The sequence below is a fragment of the Lactuca saligna genome, chromosome 9 (assembly GCF_052625555.1).
Source record: "Lactuca saligna cultivar CGN05327 chromosome 9, ASM5262555v1, whole genome shotgun sequence".
NCBI classification, from domain to species: Eukaryota; Viridiplantae; Streptophyta; class Magnoliopsida; order Asterales; family Asteraceae; genus Lactuca; species Lactuca saligna.
The window spans coordinates 11587072-11606898 of NC_136425.1; the positions used below are offsets into that span (position 1 = coordinate 11587072).

At 33.1% G+C, this 19827-nt stretch overlaps 1 protein-coding gene and 1 long non-coding RNA gene across 2 annotated transcripts; both read right to left on the minus strand.

The window, feature by feature from the left end:
* Positions 1 to 1488: 1488 nt before the first annotated feature.
* On the minus strand, positions 1489 to 3776 carry LOC145017890 (Sodium Bile acid symporter family). Its single transcript, XM_078975843.1, has 5 exons — positions 3201 to 3776; positions 2837 to 2932; positions 2443 to 2749; positions 2121 to 2368; positions 1489 to 1988 (listed from the first exon to the last, which is right to left on the minus strand). Exons 1-5 carry the CDS (start codon positions 3605 to 3607, stop codon positions 1751 to 1753), a joined length of 1296 nt encoding a protein of 431 aa, XP_078831969.1. The 5' UTR covers positions 3608 to 3776; the 3' UTR covers positions 1489 to 1750.
* A 3562-nt stretch (positions 3777 to 7338) lies between these two features.
* LOC145018525 (uncharacterized) lies at positions 7339 to 8958 on the minus strand. The gene is made up of 2 exons (XR_013667055.1): positions 8196 to 8958; positions 7339 to 7840 (listed from the first exon to the last, which is right to left on the minus strand). It is a non-coding gene; the product is annotated as an uncharacterized LOC145018525 (long non-coding RNA).
* Positions 8959 to 19827: the final 10869 nt, after the last annotated feature.

Here is a 19827-nt window from a genome sequence, read left to right on the forward strand (position 1 = left end):
TATATATTACATAAATTGTTTTTGGAAATTCATCATTATATTTCTCCTATATCTTTTCATTTGTAGCGGTAGGATATGAAGCCCATCAGGTGGTATTCGATAGAAAGACGTGATGTAAAAAAAAGATATTGTTGAAAGTCCAATGATTTTGGAAGTAATCAAGTTATATGGTTGAAGTTTAAAAACCTTAGGCAATTACAATGTAAATATGATACAAACCGATGTAAATTATGGAGTTAGGTACCTAAGCTTATATAAGGTTGTTACGTATATTCACTTTATATATATATATATATATATATATATATATATATATATATATATATATATATATATATATATATATATATATATATATATATATATATATATATATATATATATATATATATTTCATTGACAATATGTACCATGACTAAGGATATAGTGTTGATGATATTCCCTTAAGTAAGATACACTAAAGAAAAATTCAAATTAAGGCGACTTCACTATCATTTCACTCGGATCCAATAGCCACGCCATTTATTTTCATGGAATTCAACGAGAATTCATCTTCATTTTAACTTATTTGATCAAATGAATAGATCTAAACAAATTTGAGATGCAACTAGATCAAAAAAAGAGGGCAAATTAATATTTTTAATTTTGTACCCCTTTTTTTTATTGTTTTAAAAATAACCAAACATATAAAATTAATAATCTTTGTATTCTATAATTACATATTAATATCGATATATTTCTTCATGTAAAACAAAACTTTGTTATAACACTCATAGTTTAATAATTATAGTTTTTATGAATTTGTTACTGCTGTAACATAATATTTTTTATGAAAAAATATTGATTTTGATGTGTACTTAATAAAATTACAAAATTAATAGATGTCATATGTAATAGACAAGTGCTAAAAAATATGAATTAAAAAAAATGTGATTTCAAATTGTGAACTAAAAAAGTTATGAAAGATAATTAACTATGTAAAATGTCTTGAAAATGTCATTAAACTAAAAAAACATGAAAATGTAACAAACTATCATTTTTCTTTTTACCCGAAAAAAAAGGCTATTGCATGATACAATGATATTTTAAAAACAAAAATTAAAATTTGGTACCTTTTAAATACGTTTTTTTTAATTGATAATATTTCTAAATCAATTTCGATAGTTGAACCTATAATCTGTAAAAACCACGGTTATAAAAATAATTAAACTTTTATAGTAAAAACTCATAATTATTAATAAATTATTTTCAATAAACTATTAAATATTAATTAAACATGATTTTGTAGGATTTTCAATATAAAAATATAATTAATTATCGGCAATCATAATTGAAACTTATTCGATACGAATTTAAATTTATCCTAAATATCAGGAATCAAATAAATAATTGTCTAATTTATTATCGACCAATACTTTTTAAAAAAATAAAAAATGATGATAAAATGATTAGTGTCATTTTTATACCAACATTTGATAAAATGATAACTAGGAAAGTAAAATATAATAAATCTTGAACTATTGTCATAAGTAAGACATAATTACTATTATTATACACAGCTACAGTTAAATAAATCGTGTCACATCCTTGGCAACATTTACTTATAAACGAGTCATACGTTGAACTAATTTCTATCATGTAATTACTTACTATCTGGACCATATAAAGGGGACACTATCCTCCCCGTGTTTAGCTCTTCCCATTGACGCACTAAAAAAGTTACTCAAATTTAAAAATCACATTTAATCATTCATGGGTTGACACTCGAATCCGTTTGTGGGATGACATAATACAGTAAGTCTCTGATTCGATAACCACTTCCCCAAAAGGACGCCAGACAGAGTCCCATTATTGCCATTGCAACAACCGAACACGCTGGCGGGACCGCTTGGGTGCTCCCCAAGAATTGCGTAGCAAGAAGCCCCGCCAGTGTGGAGCTTTGCATTCCCGTGCAAAGTGATATTGTTCTGCTTACATCTTCCTCTTGCCTACAAAAACATTGATGAATATCGTGAAACAGACCTTATGGATACAACACTTTATCCAGATAGACATTATTGCTGATTCAGCCACTTTACCCATACAGGAAAAAGAAGAAACAGCCGTGTATATTTATTTACCTACAAAAGGGAAGTTTGGAAATCCAATAACCGAAGGTAAATGCGGCAGTGTGAAATGTCAAAACAGGCCAAATCAACTTGAGACCTTCTGCAGAAAGAATTTGGCTCTGGTTAATAGCCAGAGGGCTTCCAATACAAATGGAAGTACAAAACATAGCAACAAATGGCATCGCAGGTTGAACGATAGATACAACTGGTTTTGCGTATGTGTTGAGTACTAAACCAAGTGTAACTGGAAGAAGAACAACCTGAAAAAACTCGGAAATCAGAACACGTGGAGATCAAATTGGATCATGTTCATTAATATGTACGTATTAAGTACCTGCAAGATTGATTTGGACATTGCAATAGCGTCCACTGGGACAACTGATCCGATGAGAAGACCAGTTAAAAGAGGGGTAACAAGAACAGAGGCCATAGTACTTGAACTTGTTAAGAGAATGCTTAAAGCCACATCCCCTTTGCTTAAAAAGCTAGCATAGCTGGACAACTGAGCTCCTGCAACACACGACATCAAGACAAATCCTGCATAGAACATAGGAGACATCCCGAAAGATCTTGCTACAAACACACCCAGAACAGGTTTCAATACGTATTGAGCAAGAAACCCTATAGATAATGGTAAAGGTCTGCAAACACAGATGAAAACAATCAAAATCCAAAACTTGGAATCGGGATTGATTTACAATTGTTAGTTATTGGAAGCAGAGACTGACCTCTTAAACGCAAGTTTGAAATCTTCGATTGAAAGCTTAATGCCAATTGACAACATGATTCCACCAAGAGCAGGAGCATAGAGTTCCTTTGACACCCTGTAATCAAGAACATTACATGAAGTAACTAAAAAAAGATTATTTCCGATTAAAATATATGGTAAAACCCAAATATTAAACCTCAGAAGAACAAATGTTAAAACCCCAATACATAAACCTCAAAACTGGATTAAACAAGTAGTATTTTATTGACATTTATTAAGCGTCATGATAGTGTCAGTGGTTCATGTAAAAAAATACTAAAACCTTTTTAAGTTGACATAAAGGAAAGAGATAAAAAGTGTGTGATTAATAAACAAATGATTACCAGGTGAAGGTTAACGGTTGAGTTAGTGCGGCAATTGCGGTGAGCGCCACCACAAAGGGAAGCATCGCCGAGAGAATTTGCGAAACATCAGCTTTTACGGCCATCACGGATCCAGTATTAGGGTTCGTGCCGTAGGATAGTAATATGAAGTTGCCTTCTCGTCTATGCAGCCCGACTTTACCTATAAAAGGGTACGACGTGGAGCATGCGGATGCCGCAGAAGCACCGGCGCTGATAGAAGAGGATTTTCTAATTACGGAAGAAGAAAAACGAGGGTTTTGATTGATGGGTTTTAACGAGATTGAATTTGTGGGATTGGGGAAGAAGATGAGGGGGTTGTGTATTGGAGTGTTTGTGTGTGAATTGAGTGGCGGCGTTACTGGAAGGTAGGGGATTGACGATGCCATTTTTAAGGGTTTAAAGGTAACTGTGGTGAAGGTTTCTCGCCGGTAGATAATTTGGGTTTTTTCCGGCGAAGATGGGGGGAGGGGCGAAGAAGAATGAAGAAACGACGATAAGAAGATAAAAAAAATATAATAAAAAAATATTCAGTTTAAATTATTCAGAATTTTGATTGTATTATTTTTGGTGCTAATAAGGGAAATTAGATTCATAGTATGGACACGGAAGGTGCTTCTGTCTATGAGAGAAAGGTGTACACGTGGTCGATTTATGTTGGCACTTGATTGAAGGCGAAATACATGCATTTTTTTAATATATATTTTTAATTAATATTTAAAATCTATTTTTATAAATTTTCATATAAATCAAAGAATAAAGATGCAGCAATTTAAAGTAACTTTTAGAATATTGGTAACTATATAATAATTTCACAAGGAGTCATTGGTATATATTGTTATGTCGTGGACAGTTAAACGATAGTTTTCAAAATACAGTATTAAATTATAGAAGTATATATTTTACATACAATTTGATTTTCACTCTAGCATACCAAAAAAACGATCTACGAGATTTGCTAGAAGTATCTTAAGGAGTTATATGTTAGAGTTATACGCAATACTTATGTTTGGTCGTTTTTTTTTTTTTTTTGAAACAGCAAATCTAACCTACTCCTAAACTACACCTTAAATCCACCTATGTCCACGACAGGACTTGAACCCTCAACCTCAAGTAGGGAGGGCAACACCGGATACCGCTGGGCTACAAGCCCTTTGGTCTATCACATGTGTCTGAACCATTGTAGGCGGAACAAACACTCTCAAATTGAATGAGCTTCATAATTAATGGGTGTCTTCTAGCCCTTATATCTCCATGTTGTGTATGGACAATATTTATGATGAAATTTAAGAAGGGATATCATCGTGTATGTTTTTTTTAAACGATTTTGTGTTGGTGGCGGAGGCTATTATATAGCTAAATGCTAGGTTTGGTACTAGAAGATGTCTTTGGAAGACTCTTTTGTATGGGTGCATTAACGATGATGGAATGTTGATCTAACTCTCATCAATGGTGTGGATCCAATTGACACACCACCCCCTTAAAACACTTTGTTGTTGCTGGTTGTATGCTCAAAGTCTCTAACCAGCAAAAAAATGGTCCTTTAACCTTAAGTTTTTATTAAAATAAAACTAAAAAAATTAGTTCTTCCCTGAAAATAGGTGTGGTGGATGTCTTCATCATTTTCTACAACGGTGATAATATGACATGTGAAGTGATAATTTTTTGGTGTTATAACACCGACCCATACTCACCAACCGAAGTGAATAGAGTATGGATGGCACACTTAACTCTCTCTCTCTCTCTCTCTCTCTATATATATATATATATATATATATATATATATATATATATATATATATATATATATATATATATATATATATATATAGAGAGAGAGAGAGAGAGAGAAAGAAAGATTCTATGGAAAAAAACCCCTAAAAATGTATAAAAAAATAATTAGATATCACAAATCTTTTTTTTAGTTTATATTCATAAAAATCGTAGGTTTTATTATAAATTCATTGAAACTTTTTTTTGAAAAAAAAAATCGATTTTTTAATTTTTTTTCCAGATAATTTATAATAAAACCTACGACTTTTAAGTATACAAAATAAAATAAAATAAAATAAAATAAAAAAAGATCTCTAAGTATTTCTTTTATGTATTTTTATGATTTTTAGGGTTTTTTAGGTTTTGTTGTTTTCATATAACCCTTCCATATATATATATATATATATATATATATATATATATATATATATATATATATATATATATATATATATATATATATATATATATATATACTAAAACAATATTTAAATAAAATTGTATTTATGTTTTTTTAAATGCTATTTTTATATACATTTTTTTTGCCTATTTATACATCTAAAACATAAAAAATACTTATTTACATTTTTATAAAATGGTGAAAAAGTAACATTATTAAAATCGTTTTGTTATGTAATTTAGAAGTAAAAATATATTTTTACATATTTTTTTGCCTTTTTAGAAGATACAAATTATATTTTTTGAAGTATATATATATATATATATATATATATATATATATATATATATATATATATATATATATATATATATATATATATGTTTATTAGAAGTAGAAATATATTTTAGAAGCGAAATATAAACTATTTACAAGTATAAATACATAATTTTATGTTTTTTGAAGTTAAAATAAACATTTTTTTTGTCTTTAGAAGTAACAAAAACTTACGTCTTTAAAAGTATAAACATGTTTTAAAAATAGGTATTTAAATTCTAAAAATATAAAAAATATGTAAAAATGTATTCATACTTCTAAAACCGTAGAAAAATATTTTTAAGAATTTGGTTTTTTCACCATTTTATAAAAACATAAATACGTATTTTTATGTTTTTTTAGAAGTAAAAATACATTTGTACGTCTTTAGAGTTATAAATATGTTTTAAACCATATGAATAGACAAAAAAAAACATATATAAAGAAATAGCATTTTTAAAAAGAAAACATAAATATGATGTTTAATTAAACAACTTTTAGCGTATAAATATATAAAAATACATATTTATGTATTAATACATATGATATGAAGAAAACAAAACATAGTTAAGATAAAAACTTAAAAAAATTGCAAACTTGACAAAGTTTATTTTATGATACGATGGAACATATAATAACATATCACATGGACAACAGTAGAAAACTTCCCATTTTAATGCACTTAAAAATGACCCACCCATGACCCATCAATTAATCCGACCGGTATAACCCCATTTTCTTTCATCACCCCTTACTTTTACATTAGCTCCCACCAAAAACCTAAACCATCGACTGTTAATATGTTATGAACACCTCCCTCAAAATCACTAGTCAAACACCCACCAGCAACTGTTAATGTAGTTGAGGTTTGTTCTAAATCAAAAAATCAAACAAAAAATAAATATCTCTATTGTATGGATAATACTAAACTAATGGTTATTGATTTGTTTCACAAATTTAAATAGACTTTTAACTGTCCAAAGTACCGAATAATATATTAATATTACACCAAAAAAAGGTTAAGTGTACTTTAACAATCTAAATTTGTGAAATAATATTCATGATTACAATCAAACACACTTCATAAAGTTACTCCAGTAAATTAAATAATTACATTAAGCACACTAATTATCATGTGTTAGTGGTGCATGCTAAATCGCTAATCATTAATGGTACCCGATTGTTACTTTTGGTGTACATAATTTCCTTTCTTTTGACAACAATCATAATGAGATTTACATAAGAATATCAAGACCATAAACCAGTTAACGTATCTTTATTGTGAGATATTACAAAAACAACATAAATAAATATTGTTATTGTACTTAAACTTAAACTTCAATTGCAATTTGTTTTACTAAATAAAATCTCAAATATACTTTTCCGTCCCCTTATTTATATAATTTGAAAGTAGAGTTGCACCTGAAGCAACAACCAATTGTGTGGATACCTACAAATATAGTAAACAATCAACAATTGGCAAGCCACAAGTAGGTGAGTATATCTACTAACCACCCACTTTTAAGCTCTAATTCTACATCACAACAATTTTCTACATAAATTTCACATCACTCATGCATTAAATACTTTTACATCATAAGTAAAGAAACATGTAGTAAATGGTTGATGATGTAAACAAAATATATATACTCCAATATATTTCTTATTTATTCGATCAAGAAGTAGGTATGACTTAGCACTTAACATTACAAAAACAGAATTCATACATGAACGAATGGTTTTATGATTTTAAATATGAATTAAAATAAACTCGTATGATCACCTGATATACAACCTTTGATCCCTTGCTCCAATATGTATACTTTGAAATTTCACTTTCTTCTGCATTGTGTTCTTCATATCCTTTCAAAAATGTCGATTTGCGACTTGTTTGCAGACTCTATACTATTATATATATAAAGAACACCCAAAACCAAGAACACCACAAGATCTTCGGATCTTCTAAAAAAAACATGTACATACAAGGAACGGAAATACCCATAACTTGATTTGAGCTGTTGTGCCATTTTTAAATTTAATCATCGTTATGCAGCCAACAACTTCAAATTCACAAAACTGCCATTAAATCTTCTTGAAGGTGGTGATTTGGGGTCCGGAGTTTTCTTGATAGCCTCTGAAAATCAGAAACATGATAAGAATTTTACTTCAAGTGCAATTCGTAAGCTTTCAAATTTCGAATGCCAAGTCAAATCAAGCTTTTGATTAGGCAATTGGTTGATTATTAGAAAAAAATAAAAGATGTTTTAAAGATTCTTTCAAAACCCAATTCTAATCAAGAAAATCAAGAGCATGGCATTGAAAAAAACAAAGTCAAAGCTTTAATTAAAACCCATTTCAAAATTGAACATATTACACAACCCAGATTTCAAGTTCTTGAAATACATTGTAATCGGTGGTCAAAGTATCAAACTCTATAGCAAAAAAAGTCCAAATTAGAAGAAAGTCAAAGAAAAGTTAATTCTTTTTACCTTAGGCACACTTTGAATGATGAGCTGATTATCAACAGATATAGTAGAAACCAAACAATCCCTTGGTGTATCAAACGACGACAAAGAAAACTGTTTATGCACCACACCCACATCAAAATATATCAAACCGGTACTGGGAATATCGACCCGGATTTCCTTAACGGTAAACCACATGAACAAATCCTGGGCTGAAATACCCGAGACTCCGTCGATCTGGCCATAAGTCAACGTGCCGGAAACATTCCGATCGTAGTGAAATTCATTCTCGAACTTGGAATTACAAGCTTGATCCAAGTGAACCTCAAACCGACCCGAATCGTCAAAAGTGAAATTGGTGATGCCTTTCGGTAACAAACCCATTGGTAATCCGTTTGATCTAAGGATATCGTAGATAGTTGCCGATTGTTTAGAGGATGAGAGACAGAAATGAGTTGAAAGTGAGAGAGTGAAAAGGGCGCTAATGAAAAGTTGTTGAAGAAGAATGTTTGCCATATTTTTTGAAGTGGGGTTTTCTAGGGCATTGGAGTTTGGGGATTAATTGTAGTGAAAAAAATGCCTTCAGGTGTTGGTGATTTTATGAGAAGATTAGGGTTTAAGGGATTTTGAAGGGGAGAGGGGGCGGAGGGTTGCCAGCAAGAATCCAGAGTGGATTAGGAGAATGATCAATTATTGGCCTTGTAAGGAGGGCCGCCTCCACCCAATCAGCTGTAGCCATGTGGCTGGTGGTGCAATTACATTCTTGATTTTTCAAACAATAATTATAATTATATTGTATGCTCTTTGCTGTTTTTTTGGCTTAATTATGTGTGGTTGGATTTTGATTTAAGGAAAAAAAGAGTTCATATTCTCAATAATCTGAGTCCCTTTCTTCTAGTGTGTGTATATATATATATATATATATATATATATATATATATATATATATATATATATATATATATATATATATATATATATATATATATATATATATATATATATATATATATATATATATATATATTTATATATATATATATATATATATATATATATATATATATTTATATATATATATATATATATATATATATAGAGAGAGAGAGAGAGAGAGAAAAAAAAAAAAATGATCATTTGAGAACTCATAGTATCCCGATAACTAAAAGTTATTCGTTAGATCAAAAAAAAAAGATGATCAAGATGCTTTGTGACATTTTTGTAAATAAATGAGAAAGTAAATGAACGGGGGTACTGAAACAAAATTGAATTGGGGGTATTTTAGGGATATAAATATTGACTCTGTTTAGAGAAAGTCATCCAAACGCCTTGTTCTGAGTTTTGAAGATGATACCTTCTGGTGGATGATTTCTCTATCAACCCTTACATGACTGCCATGGAGTTCGTCAATCTCCCCTAGAAACCACATCATCGCCATCACCTCTTGTAAGACCTACACCATCGCCATCTTCTCCTACAAATTGACGATCTCTTCTCCTTCCTCCCTACATCGGTCTACTATTCTTCCAGTCAAAGATCTTCCACATCAGCCTCCTTCCCTCTCCGTCGACCATTAACAATTCATCATTAATCACACGGTGAAGGTAATTTTCTTATGATCATTGAATTTTCTAGTTTTTGTTCGGTTCCTAAGATCCAAAAATGACAGCTAGGGCATATATCAGGTTTCAAAGTTCTGAATTCTCTACCTTGCTTTATGCATATATCACGTTTCAATTGATCGATTTCGTTCCATGGATCAATTGATCTAATTCATGCCTGAGTCTCCATTATCGCGACACACCTGCACTTCACTCACTCTCACTTCTTCCTCCCTTCTTACAAACTCCTCTTAACCGCCGCTCCAGAACCTCGCCTTTGTCAGTTCGGCGTCCGTCACCACCGGTGCCTCCTCATCACAGATTGTGCTTCGTCACCGAATGAAACAAGGTTTGCAATTTGTTGCTTCATTTTCAATTGCATGTGTCTCTGTATGTATTTGTTCGTGTTGATTTTTTTACCTAATTCGAGGTTCGTTAAACGAATTTTGTGCTTTAGAGTTGCCAGCAGGAAACCGACGAGGACCAATGCAGATCTCTGCAACGATTTACGAGAATTTATGTTCGATGTTGGGTTTCCTGATGGACATGTTTCTTCTTTGAATGAGCTTTCGCACCATAGCAGGTTTAGTTTTTGTAGCATTATATTACTCTTCTTTATTTCCAATTCCTTGTTCTGCACTTGAATACATGTCTGCTGACATGTATGCTTTACTTATCATGGAAAACATTCCTGACACTAGAAATTGCTTGCATCCTTAGTAACAAATGGTTAGTAGGAATCAGTCAAAAAATTCGTAGAGCTGCGACATGATATAAGGGTGTTTGTAAATTTTTCTATGATGAAAATCACTTCTTACCTGGGTAATCATGGAGATTCAATGGAAATTTATCATATTAGCTTAATAAATCTATATATCATTTGATTTTAGGTCTATCCTCACACTGTATTAAAACATACATTTCATTAGAAAGAAAATTATATGTTTTATGTGTAACATCCAAAAAATTTCAACCAATTTAAACTTTTCAAAAACAACCCATATTCATTAATTCATTACAAAAAGGTTTTCAATTCATTGATTATCAGATTATTTCCCACAACCACATCATAAATACATATAACACAATGAGCGGTATGATCACGCCTTCGCCTTGCCACGATCTCCTGAAGTACCTGAAACAATACACTGAGAACTGTAAGCCCGAAAGCTTAGTGAGTTACCCTTAAAATACCAACCACATATACCATACACATAACATATCATATCATAAACGGAACAGCCATGCACTTCGGGTCTACTGTGTGACTAGTCCGCCGCACCGGGCCTTCAGTCCACCTGGTCCACCCTCCGAGTCTAGCCATATACATCGAGTCTGCAGTGTGGTTAGTCCGCCCGCACCGGGCCTTCAACCCACCTGGTCCACTCTCTGAGTCTACAGTATGACTGGTCCGCCCGCACCGGGCCTTCAGTCGGCCTGGTCCACTCTCCGAGCGTCGGCACATCCGGTCCGCCCTTATGGGGCCTACAGTCTATCCGGACCGCTCGCTGGGCCTTCGGGATATCCGGTCCGCCCTGGGTATGTTGGCCTACAGCACAAAGCAGGACCAGCCTCAACCTAACCCCAGTCAACCATGTGCACATAAACATATAATCATATAGCAATTCATCACTAATCAACCGATCTAACAGATCACATACATAGCACACTCTAACCAGGATACCGACCTAACCAGTCACTAATATAGCATCATCCTATATACCAGGATTTCGACCTTAACCAGGTCTCTAACATATACCATCCTAACTACCAGGATGCAAACATATAGCAAAGGAATAACATAACAACTACCCGGATTTCCATCTGATAAAGGGTCGGCCTTGGTGCCTTACACCCTGTCGATATAGTGAGGATAACTCACCTGCAACTGCCGACTTGAAGAAATAAGACCACGCTGCTCCGACCACCGGCACGAACTCCACCACTGATCATTACCAAATAACCAAAACCAATAAACACCATTAATTACCAACATACCCGTGGAAGTCAAACTGGTCAACCCTTGGTCCAAGTCACAGTCCTCAGTCAATGTGACATCCCCATTTTCACGGCCAGAAAAGACCGATTTTGTTTATACTTTATAAAAATCAGAGTTCTTTTTTTAATAAAAATGTTGCGGAATTCGTTCCCAGAAAAACACGATAAATACGTTATTAAAACATTTTCGAAGAAACGTATTTTATTCATTTTAAAACGTTTGAGATGTCATTGTCAATACAGGAACATAAGCATAAACAGAACTTACATTTATTTACACTAGTGATCTACATCTCTTTAATCTCTCAGTGTAATGTGACTTCATATCAACACCTGTGATATAAATAAACTGAGTGGATCAGGTTGGGAAACCTGGTGAGTACATAAGGTTTTCAATCCACAATAATATAATTATTATGTTTAAACAATCAAACAATCAACCCAATTACCCATCCCCATTATCTTCTTTACTCTTAAGGATTTATCCTAAGAGTCATCTATTCTGCATTCGTTTATTCCGAAGTCCCTTACTTCCAGGGTTATAGGACTGGCACTAAATCCATAGTTGCCAATGTTCGTTCATAAAACACTAATTCCATAGCTGCTATAGTCTATTCATCGGGTACTAAATCCATAACTACCAATGTTTATCTAATAGGTACTAAGTCCATAGCTACCAATTCCTTAAAAGGTACTAAATCCATAGCTACCGGTGTTTGTCCAATAGGCACTAAGTCCGTAGCTGCTGATGTTTATTAGTTAGGCACTAAGTCTATAGCTGCCAATGTTTACTCACATCATCTTTTGTCTCTCATCATTCATCTACCCGTATCATACCCAACATATTCGTGTATATAAAATACGTATACAGTTTAAATCATCTAAAACATGTATAAAAACGTTCATCCAACATAGACAGCAAGTATACAGATAATATGCACACATAGCACGTAGTTTATATAAAATACTTCATATCTATGTGTAAGATGAAAGTAACTATGCACTCACTTGAAAAGGTGGTGATTCCGAATTCAGACAACGCTTCACTTCTTGAAAAAAAAAAAAATCCTTCGACGAAACCTAGTATTATTACCACTAGAGTTTAGTCTATTATTCACCGAGACTAATTAATACTCTAGCTATTATTACTATGATATAACCGTTAAATAATACTTATATAACCCATAATAATAGTCCAATTACTTATTATATCTTCTTAATAACGTTAATATAATTAGATAAAAACTATATTAAAAATAACGTAGGCGTAGCTCAGTTACAACGGGTTTTATAGAAAACGAGGCTTTGCTTGGAGCAGCATTCCCATGCGGAAAATCTCTTCTTCTCGGAGCCGTCGAGCACTCAGGGGCTCCCGCCTTGTGCTAGGGAGGTTCCCTAGGCTTTTCGGGGGGTTTCAGGGCTAGAGAGAGGTTCTAGAGAGAGAGTAAAGAGAAGAAAGAATGAGAAAGGTGTGAAGAAAATGAGGGTGGGAGAGGTTCTATTTATAGGGTGAAAATGGATGAACTTGGTGCCACATGTCACCATCTAGTGGCAAGACTTGGAGAGAAAGCAGTGGCCAAGATTGTGCCACATCACCCAATTTCGCACAACACACTTCCAACTTCTAAAATCCATAACTTTCACATACAACCTCCGTTTTTGACATTCTTTATATCCACGCGTAGGTAAAAATAATATCTACAACTTTCATTTTGACTCCATTGGCTAATTCTCGACCGATCTTAAATTTAACAGTACGAGGCGTTTAGACTGTTAAATGATCGCGAAGAATTCGTAACTCCTTCATACGGACTCTGTTTTCATCTGTCTTTTTACTGTTAAGTTCCTATTAATGAGATATTCAACTCTCATTTAAGTCACATAAGCCAAAAACCGCTCGAACTAAAATTCGAGTTTCAGGTCGTGCACTACTAAGCCGAATCTTAGAAAAATCATAACTTCTTCATACGAAGTCAGATTTGGGCGTTCTTTTTATGGATTTTCTCGGTTTAACATATTATACGACTTTCGTTTAGATCACTAAGGCTAAAAAGTCCTCCATTGTAAAATCACTATTTACGCTTCCCAGTGCCGTGCCGGTTCCGTCGCGAAACTTCGACGGGTCATAACTTCTTCGTTATAACTCCGATTTCGACGCTCTTTATATGTACGAAAACCTTGTGACATATTCTACAAATTGGTTAAGATTATTTATTCTAAATAATATTTTTTCGAAAAGTCATTTTCGGCCCCTATTACCTCTAAATTGACTAGCCCGGATCTACGGGCGTTACAGTCAAAGTCAACCTTCCTGGTTGACCCTACTCGTCGAATCAACCCATTGACTCGTCGAGTTCCTATGCTCTGAAACCCTATGCCACGACTCAACTCGCCGAGTCGCTCCAAGACTCGTCGAGTCCAACAAACTCATAGTCCCTTCCTGCTCACTAAGTCATCCCCCCCCCCCCCCCCGACTCACCGATTCACAGCTCAACCAAAGTGGTTAGGACTTCACGACCAGACTTGCTGAGTCCAAGAACGGACTCGCCGAGTCCAAGGCAATATTCAACAGACTCGCCGAGTTGTTCTTTCAACTCGTCGAGTCTACCCATGTGACTCGCTGAGTTACTATGCGACTCAAGACTGATATCAAGCCCGACTCGCCGATTCATCTCCCAGACTCGCCGATTCCATACGTAATATCTTCATTCAGACGATCACAGGCCATTCCATTGCTTCCAATACATAGATCTGGACTCCTAGGGCCAGATTCACACGTAAAGTTTCCAACTTTACGTGCATGCAAGGCTCAACAAGCTCTAATCAAACTAAAATGGAGGTTTAAGGCAAGGACACTCTCAATCAAGCCCTAACGCTATCACTTCCCAGGTTCAAGAGTCAAGACCAATCTAGATCTGTAGTAGCAACCACAGATCTGAGCCCAATACTCGAAAAGAGACTCATACATGAAAATTTGGCCTTAAACTTCATCCATGAACAATCTAATCACAACAAGGTCAAGGAAACAACTTTTTACCTTCAATTTGATGCCAACAAGCAAGGAAATCAGGTCCACTTCGCTCCTCTATGATTCCACCAACTCTTGCTTTAAGTATCCTTCTTCTCCAAGCTCCAAACACACTTAGATCCTTCTCACTCTCAATTTAGGGTTTAAAATCGATGGGGAAAACTTCTGGACATCAAAGGGAGTGCAAAAGATGCTGGGGTGGGTTATAAGGTGCTTTATATAGGGTACAACCCCCGGATTAGGGTTTTCTTCCTTCAGCACCAACTTGCCGAGTCCAACCGCCGACTCGCCGAGTCGGTCACTTAACACCTGACCAGAATCGCGACTCGACTCGTCGAGTCTATCCATCGACTCGCCGAGTCGACCTTCCTCATTTACACTAAGAACCCTGAACTTGCACTGCTGAACTCGGGGTTTTACATTATGGAAATGGCTTTCACTTGTTGAGAATTTTTTTGAATTATTCTTTTGTTCTTACATTACTATATAGGCAAGATCTTGCGAACCTTGTGAGAAGAAGAGGATACAAACTTATTAAAGAGCTTCTTGCAGCCTCACAAGAGGTCAGAAGTAAGATTTGTTATTTAGTTCATTAAAAGTAGGATCTTACTATTTCGTCAATGACTATGTTGAATTTTGTTTTTATTTTTTTGTGTTAATTCATTTGATTATCAATTAGAGATAAGTTTGAAATCGTGTTGAACTGGTTGAACTTTCCTGAATTGGTAATTGAGTTTTTTTTTTTTTTTTTTTTTGGGGGGGGGGGGGGGGGGGGGGAATTAGTTAGTGGGTTTGTAATTAAGATTGTAATTAACTTGTTAATTGAATTTGGTTGTAGATTAATCATGCAAATGAGTAATTTTTATTGGAGATCTTGACTTGCACCTTTCCTAACGAAACATCCTCAGGTAATAAAATCCATTTATCAGATATTGTGATTTAAAAGATGGCCAAGAAAATGTCCATTTATCAGATATTGTAATTTACATGTGCATCACTTGTGACTCACATGTGCATCACTTGTGATTCAAATGCGAATCACTTGTGACACATGTGAATCATTTGTGATTTACATGTGAATCACATGTAAATCATTTTTTTTCTAACTATATAGTTTATTTTAATTGTTTCTATATTGAGCTTCATGGATCACTTGTGATTTACATGTGAATCACTTGTGACACATGTGAATCACATGTAATTTACATGTAAATCATCTTAATTATTTATTTTTTTCTAACCATATAGTTTATTTTAATTTGTTTCATTTTAAAAATATATCACAAGTGAATCACATATGAATTACATGTGATTTACATGTAAATCACAAGTTAATTATATGTAATTCACAAGTAAATCACAAGTAATTCACATATGAATTGCATGCGATTCACATATAAATCACAAGTGAATCATATATGAGTTATTGGTTATTCATATGTAATTTACATATAAATCATATGTAATTCACATATGATTTACATGTGATTCATATGTAAATCACAACTAAATCACATACGAATTACCAAATATAACTCACAAGTAAATTTTATATGAATTACATGTGATTCACATATAAATCACAAGTGAATCACATATGAATTACATCTATATACACATATGTGTTTTTGTGAGTTTTTCTTGCATTAATCAATTTTTTTTTTTATTTTTCTTGTAGATTTGGAAGAATTTGTGGAAAATATTGAAGAAGTGAAAAATAATAAAGTAAAAAAAATATAGAAATCTTGACACGAAGACATGAAAATGCTTTGAAATTTTGTAGTATTTTTTGTTTTTTTATATTTTATTTTGTATTGAATAAAATACTTGTATTATTGTGTTTATAGATTATTAAATAAAAAAGGCTTTTTATATGATTACTTACGAATATTATACTATAAGAAAGATGCATATATGTATTTGAAAAAAATGCATATATGCACCTAAAACGTTGATTTTTTTTTTGTTAAAAAAATTAGGTTTTATTTTTAAATAGTTTAGTTTTTTTTTTAATTTATTGATTTTTAAAAAACTATTTTTTTTAAAAAATGCAGTTTTTTTTAAAAAAAAAAGTCAGTTTTTTTTTTTTTTTTTTTTTGAAAAAAATGCAGTTTTTTGAAAAAATTGCAGTATTTTTTTTGAAAAAAATATGATTTTTTTAGATAAAATTGTAGTTTTTTTTTAAATGCAGTTTTTTTGAAAAAAAATTGCAAAATTTTTAAAAAAAATATTCTTTTTCAATTAAAAAACGAAAAATATCCATTTTTTTATATAAATTCGAAAATTGTTTTTTTTTTTAATCGAAATTTGATTTATTATGTTAATTTTTAGAACTTTTTATTAATATTTACAATAACAAAAAAAAGAATTAAACATTAAATGAGATCGGTAAGATAATGATCATGCCCTTAATGAATTAGTTTTGATCTAACGTTCCACTTTTAGTTCTCGGGTTCTCGGAAAACTGTGAGTTCTCAACCGATCTTAACCCTATATATATATATATATATATATATATATATATATATATATATATATATATATATATATATATATATATATATATATATATATATCGAAGGGTATGCTAGCAATTCAAAAGCATTTACGGTCAAATGGCAATGCCACACCGTGACACCATTCCTGGTGTCACGATAGTAGCGGTTTGTTGTATTTAGCACGAGAGTCGAGAGGGCACGACCAATGAGAAAGTTTAGAAGCTTTAATTCTTTGACTTGTGTTTGACCAACTATTTGAATGGTAACATGTTTAAAAAAATGCAATTCACTAAATAGTAATCATTCCATTTTTTTCTATAAATAGTTAAATACTAAACGTTTCACTATAACTTTTTTTTTTTGCGTATGTAACACCAAAATTAGGTATGAGTTAATACTATGGAAGGTTAAAGTTTTAACTTAGGTTTTGGGGTTTTTGCCTTCCCGCGACGTGGTGGTTGGGCTACCATGGCATGGTGTTGCCACATCTGAGAGGTGTGGTGGCCATTTAATTGTCGCGACGTGGCGCCACACTGCGCACAAAACCGTATGTTTCGAGTCTTGAGCTAGAGTTTCGTCCACCCTCAGCCTCCATCACCTCCAGAGAGTCCTTGTCAAACCCTAATCCCTCCCCTGTAGCATTTTGAGCCATTTTGGGTTGATTTTACCCTTTCAAGGAAGAATAAGAGTACTAATGGAGCAAGGAAGTATCAAGTTAGCACGAACCAACGTCTTAACCATCTTTTGGACTTATATATGTCTCCTAAGCTCATCTTTTTGTGGCTATTTGTAACATCCCAAAAAATATTAAGTAAAAAATTGCTTTTAAAACAACCAAAACATTTATTCACTCACTCCCAAATATAATCAAAGTATAATGTGTTATAAAAACATAAAATAACGGTCATAAAAGATAATGCAGAAAAACTCTAGGGGATGCAGTGCGACCAAGTTGGGCCATTCCCATTCAAACCAAAAGTACCTGAAACATTTAAACATAAAACCATAAGCACAAAGCTTAGTGGGTTCCCCAAACTACCATATACCATACATAACCATTAACATGTAATACGACCAGTTTCAACCATCGGACCTACTTCATTCCAAGTCAAATGATATGGGCAAAATCATAGACTTATAATCACTAATGCAACGGCCTATTTCAACCAACATGCTTATTTCATCCCAAGTGAATGCACCACGCAAAATTTGTAGTCTTACAACACTTCTGCAATTACCATGGACTTTCATACAAACATAATAGCAAGAGTCACAAAGACAACAAGCACATCCGATACCTAGTGTCCTATATAGTATAGTGAGAAGACTCACCTAACAAATATAGCCGACAGCTAACAAGCTCACACAGTCGAAAAGCAGTTGATACACACCTCCTAGTAAAACATACAAGGTAAACCCTTAGTCTACTTTCTAAACTAGCAATATTACCAAAAGTCAAACAAGTCAAAGTCAATGGTCAAAACGTTAACTCAGAAGATCACCACGCCATGGCAACTAAATGCCAAAACAGTCGTTCATACTATGCTCTTCACAACATGGCGAGCATCATGCCACATCATGGTCACTACTTCCAAACAGCATAACGAGTTAAGCCCTTAATCCGTTTAGTCCTTCGTACACTTTTCCAGACATTTTCGAGGGCATGACATTCATTTATGTTTATCTTTAGTGTTTGATTTCAAAACAAGAACTCAATTTTCGCTTTTGACAATGTTTTTGTAATACTATGTTTTATGTTGTTATGGATGAAACCCATGTTTTCGGAAATGTCATACTCTGATTAGACATAGTCATTCATCCTTAGTCTGAGATTATGGAGAGGGCATAGTCATTAATCCTAGAACATGGAATAGACATGGTCATTCGTCCCTAGTTTGAGAGTATGGAGTGGGCATAGTCATTTGTCATTGATTCGAGAGCATGGATTAGACATACGTAATCTGGGAGTATGGATTAGGTAAAGCTGTTAATTTTAGATCCGAGAGTATAGATCGTGTTGTTGAGAGGATCGATGGGGTGGGGTAAATTGTTTATATGCGGTGATATTATATATTGTGAGTTCTAAAATATATATATGATATAACATCGTGGGATTGAAATCCCTATGTACACACTAGGTTCCCCAACCTAACCCACTCAGTTCATTTGTATCACAGGTATCGATGCGAAAGTACATTACACTAAGAGATTAAAGGAGTTGTAATCCATTAGTGTAAATGAATGTAAGGTCTGTTTATGCTTATGTTTCTGTATTGAAGATGACATCTCAATGTTTTAAATAAAAAACACATTTCTTCGGAAATGCTTTGATAACATCATTATCATATTTTCTGGGAACAAATTCCGCAATACTACTTTTCAAAAAGGATACTCTGGTTTTAAAATAAGCATAAACACATCGGTATTTTCTGGCCGTGAAAATGGGGATGTCACACTCATCTAACCTATTATATTAACTTAAACTTGTTCTGACCATCTTCATGATGTTACAACTTCATATTCTCATCTTT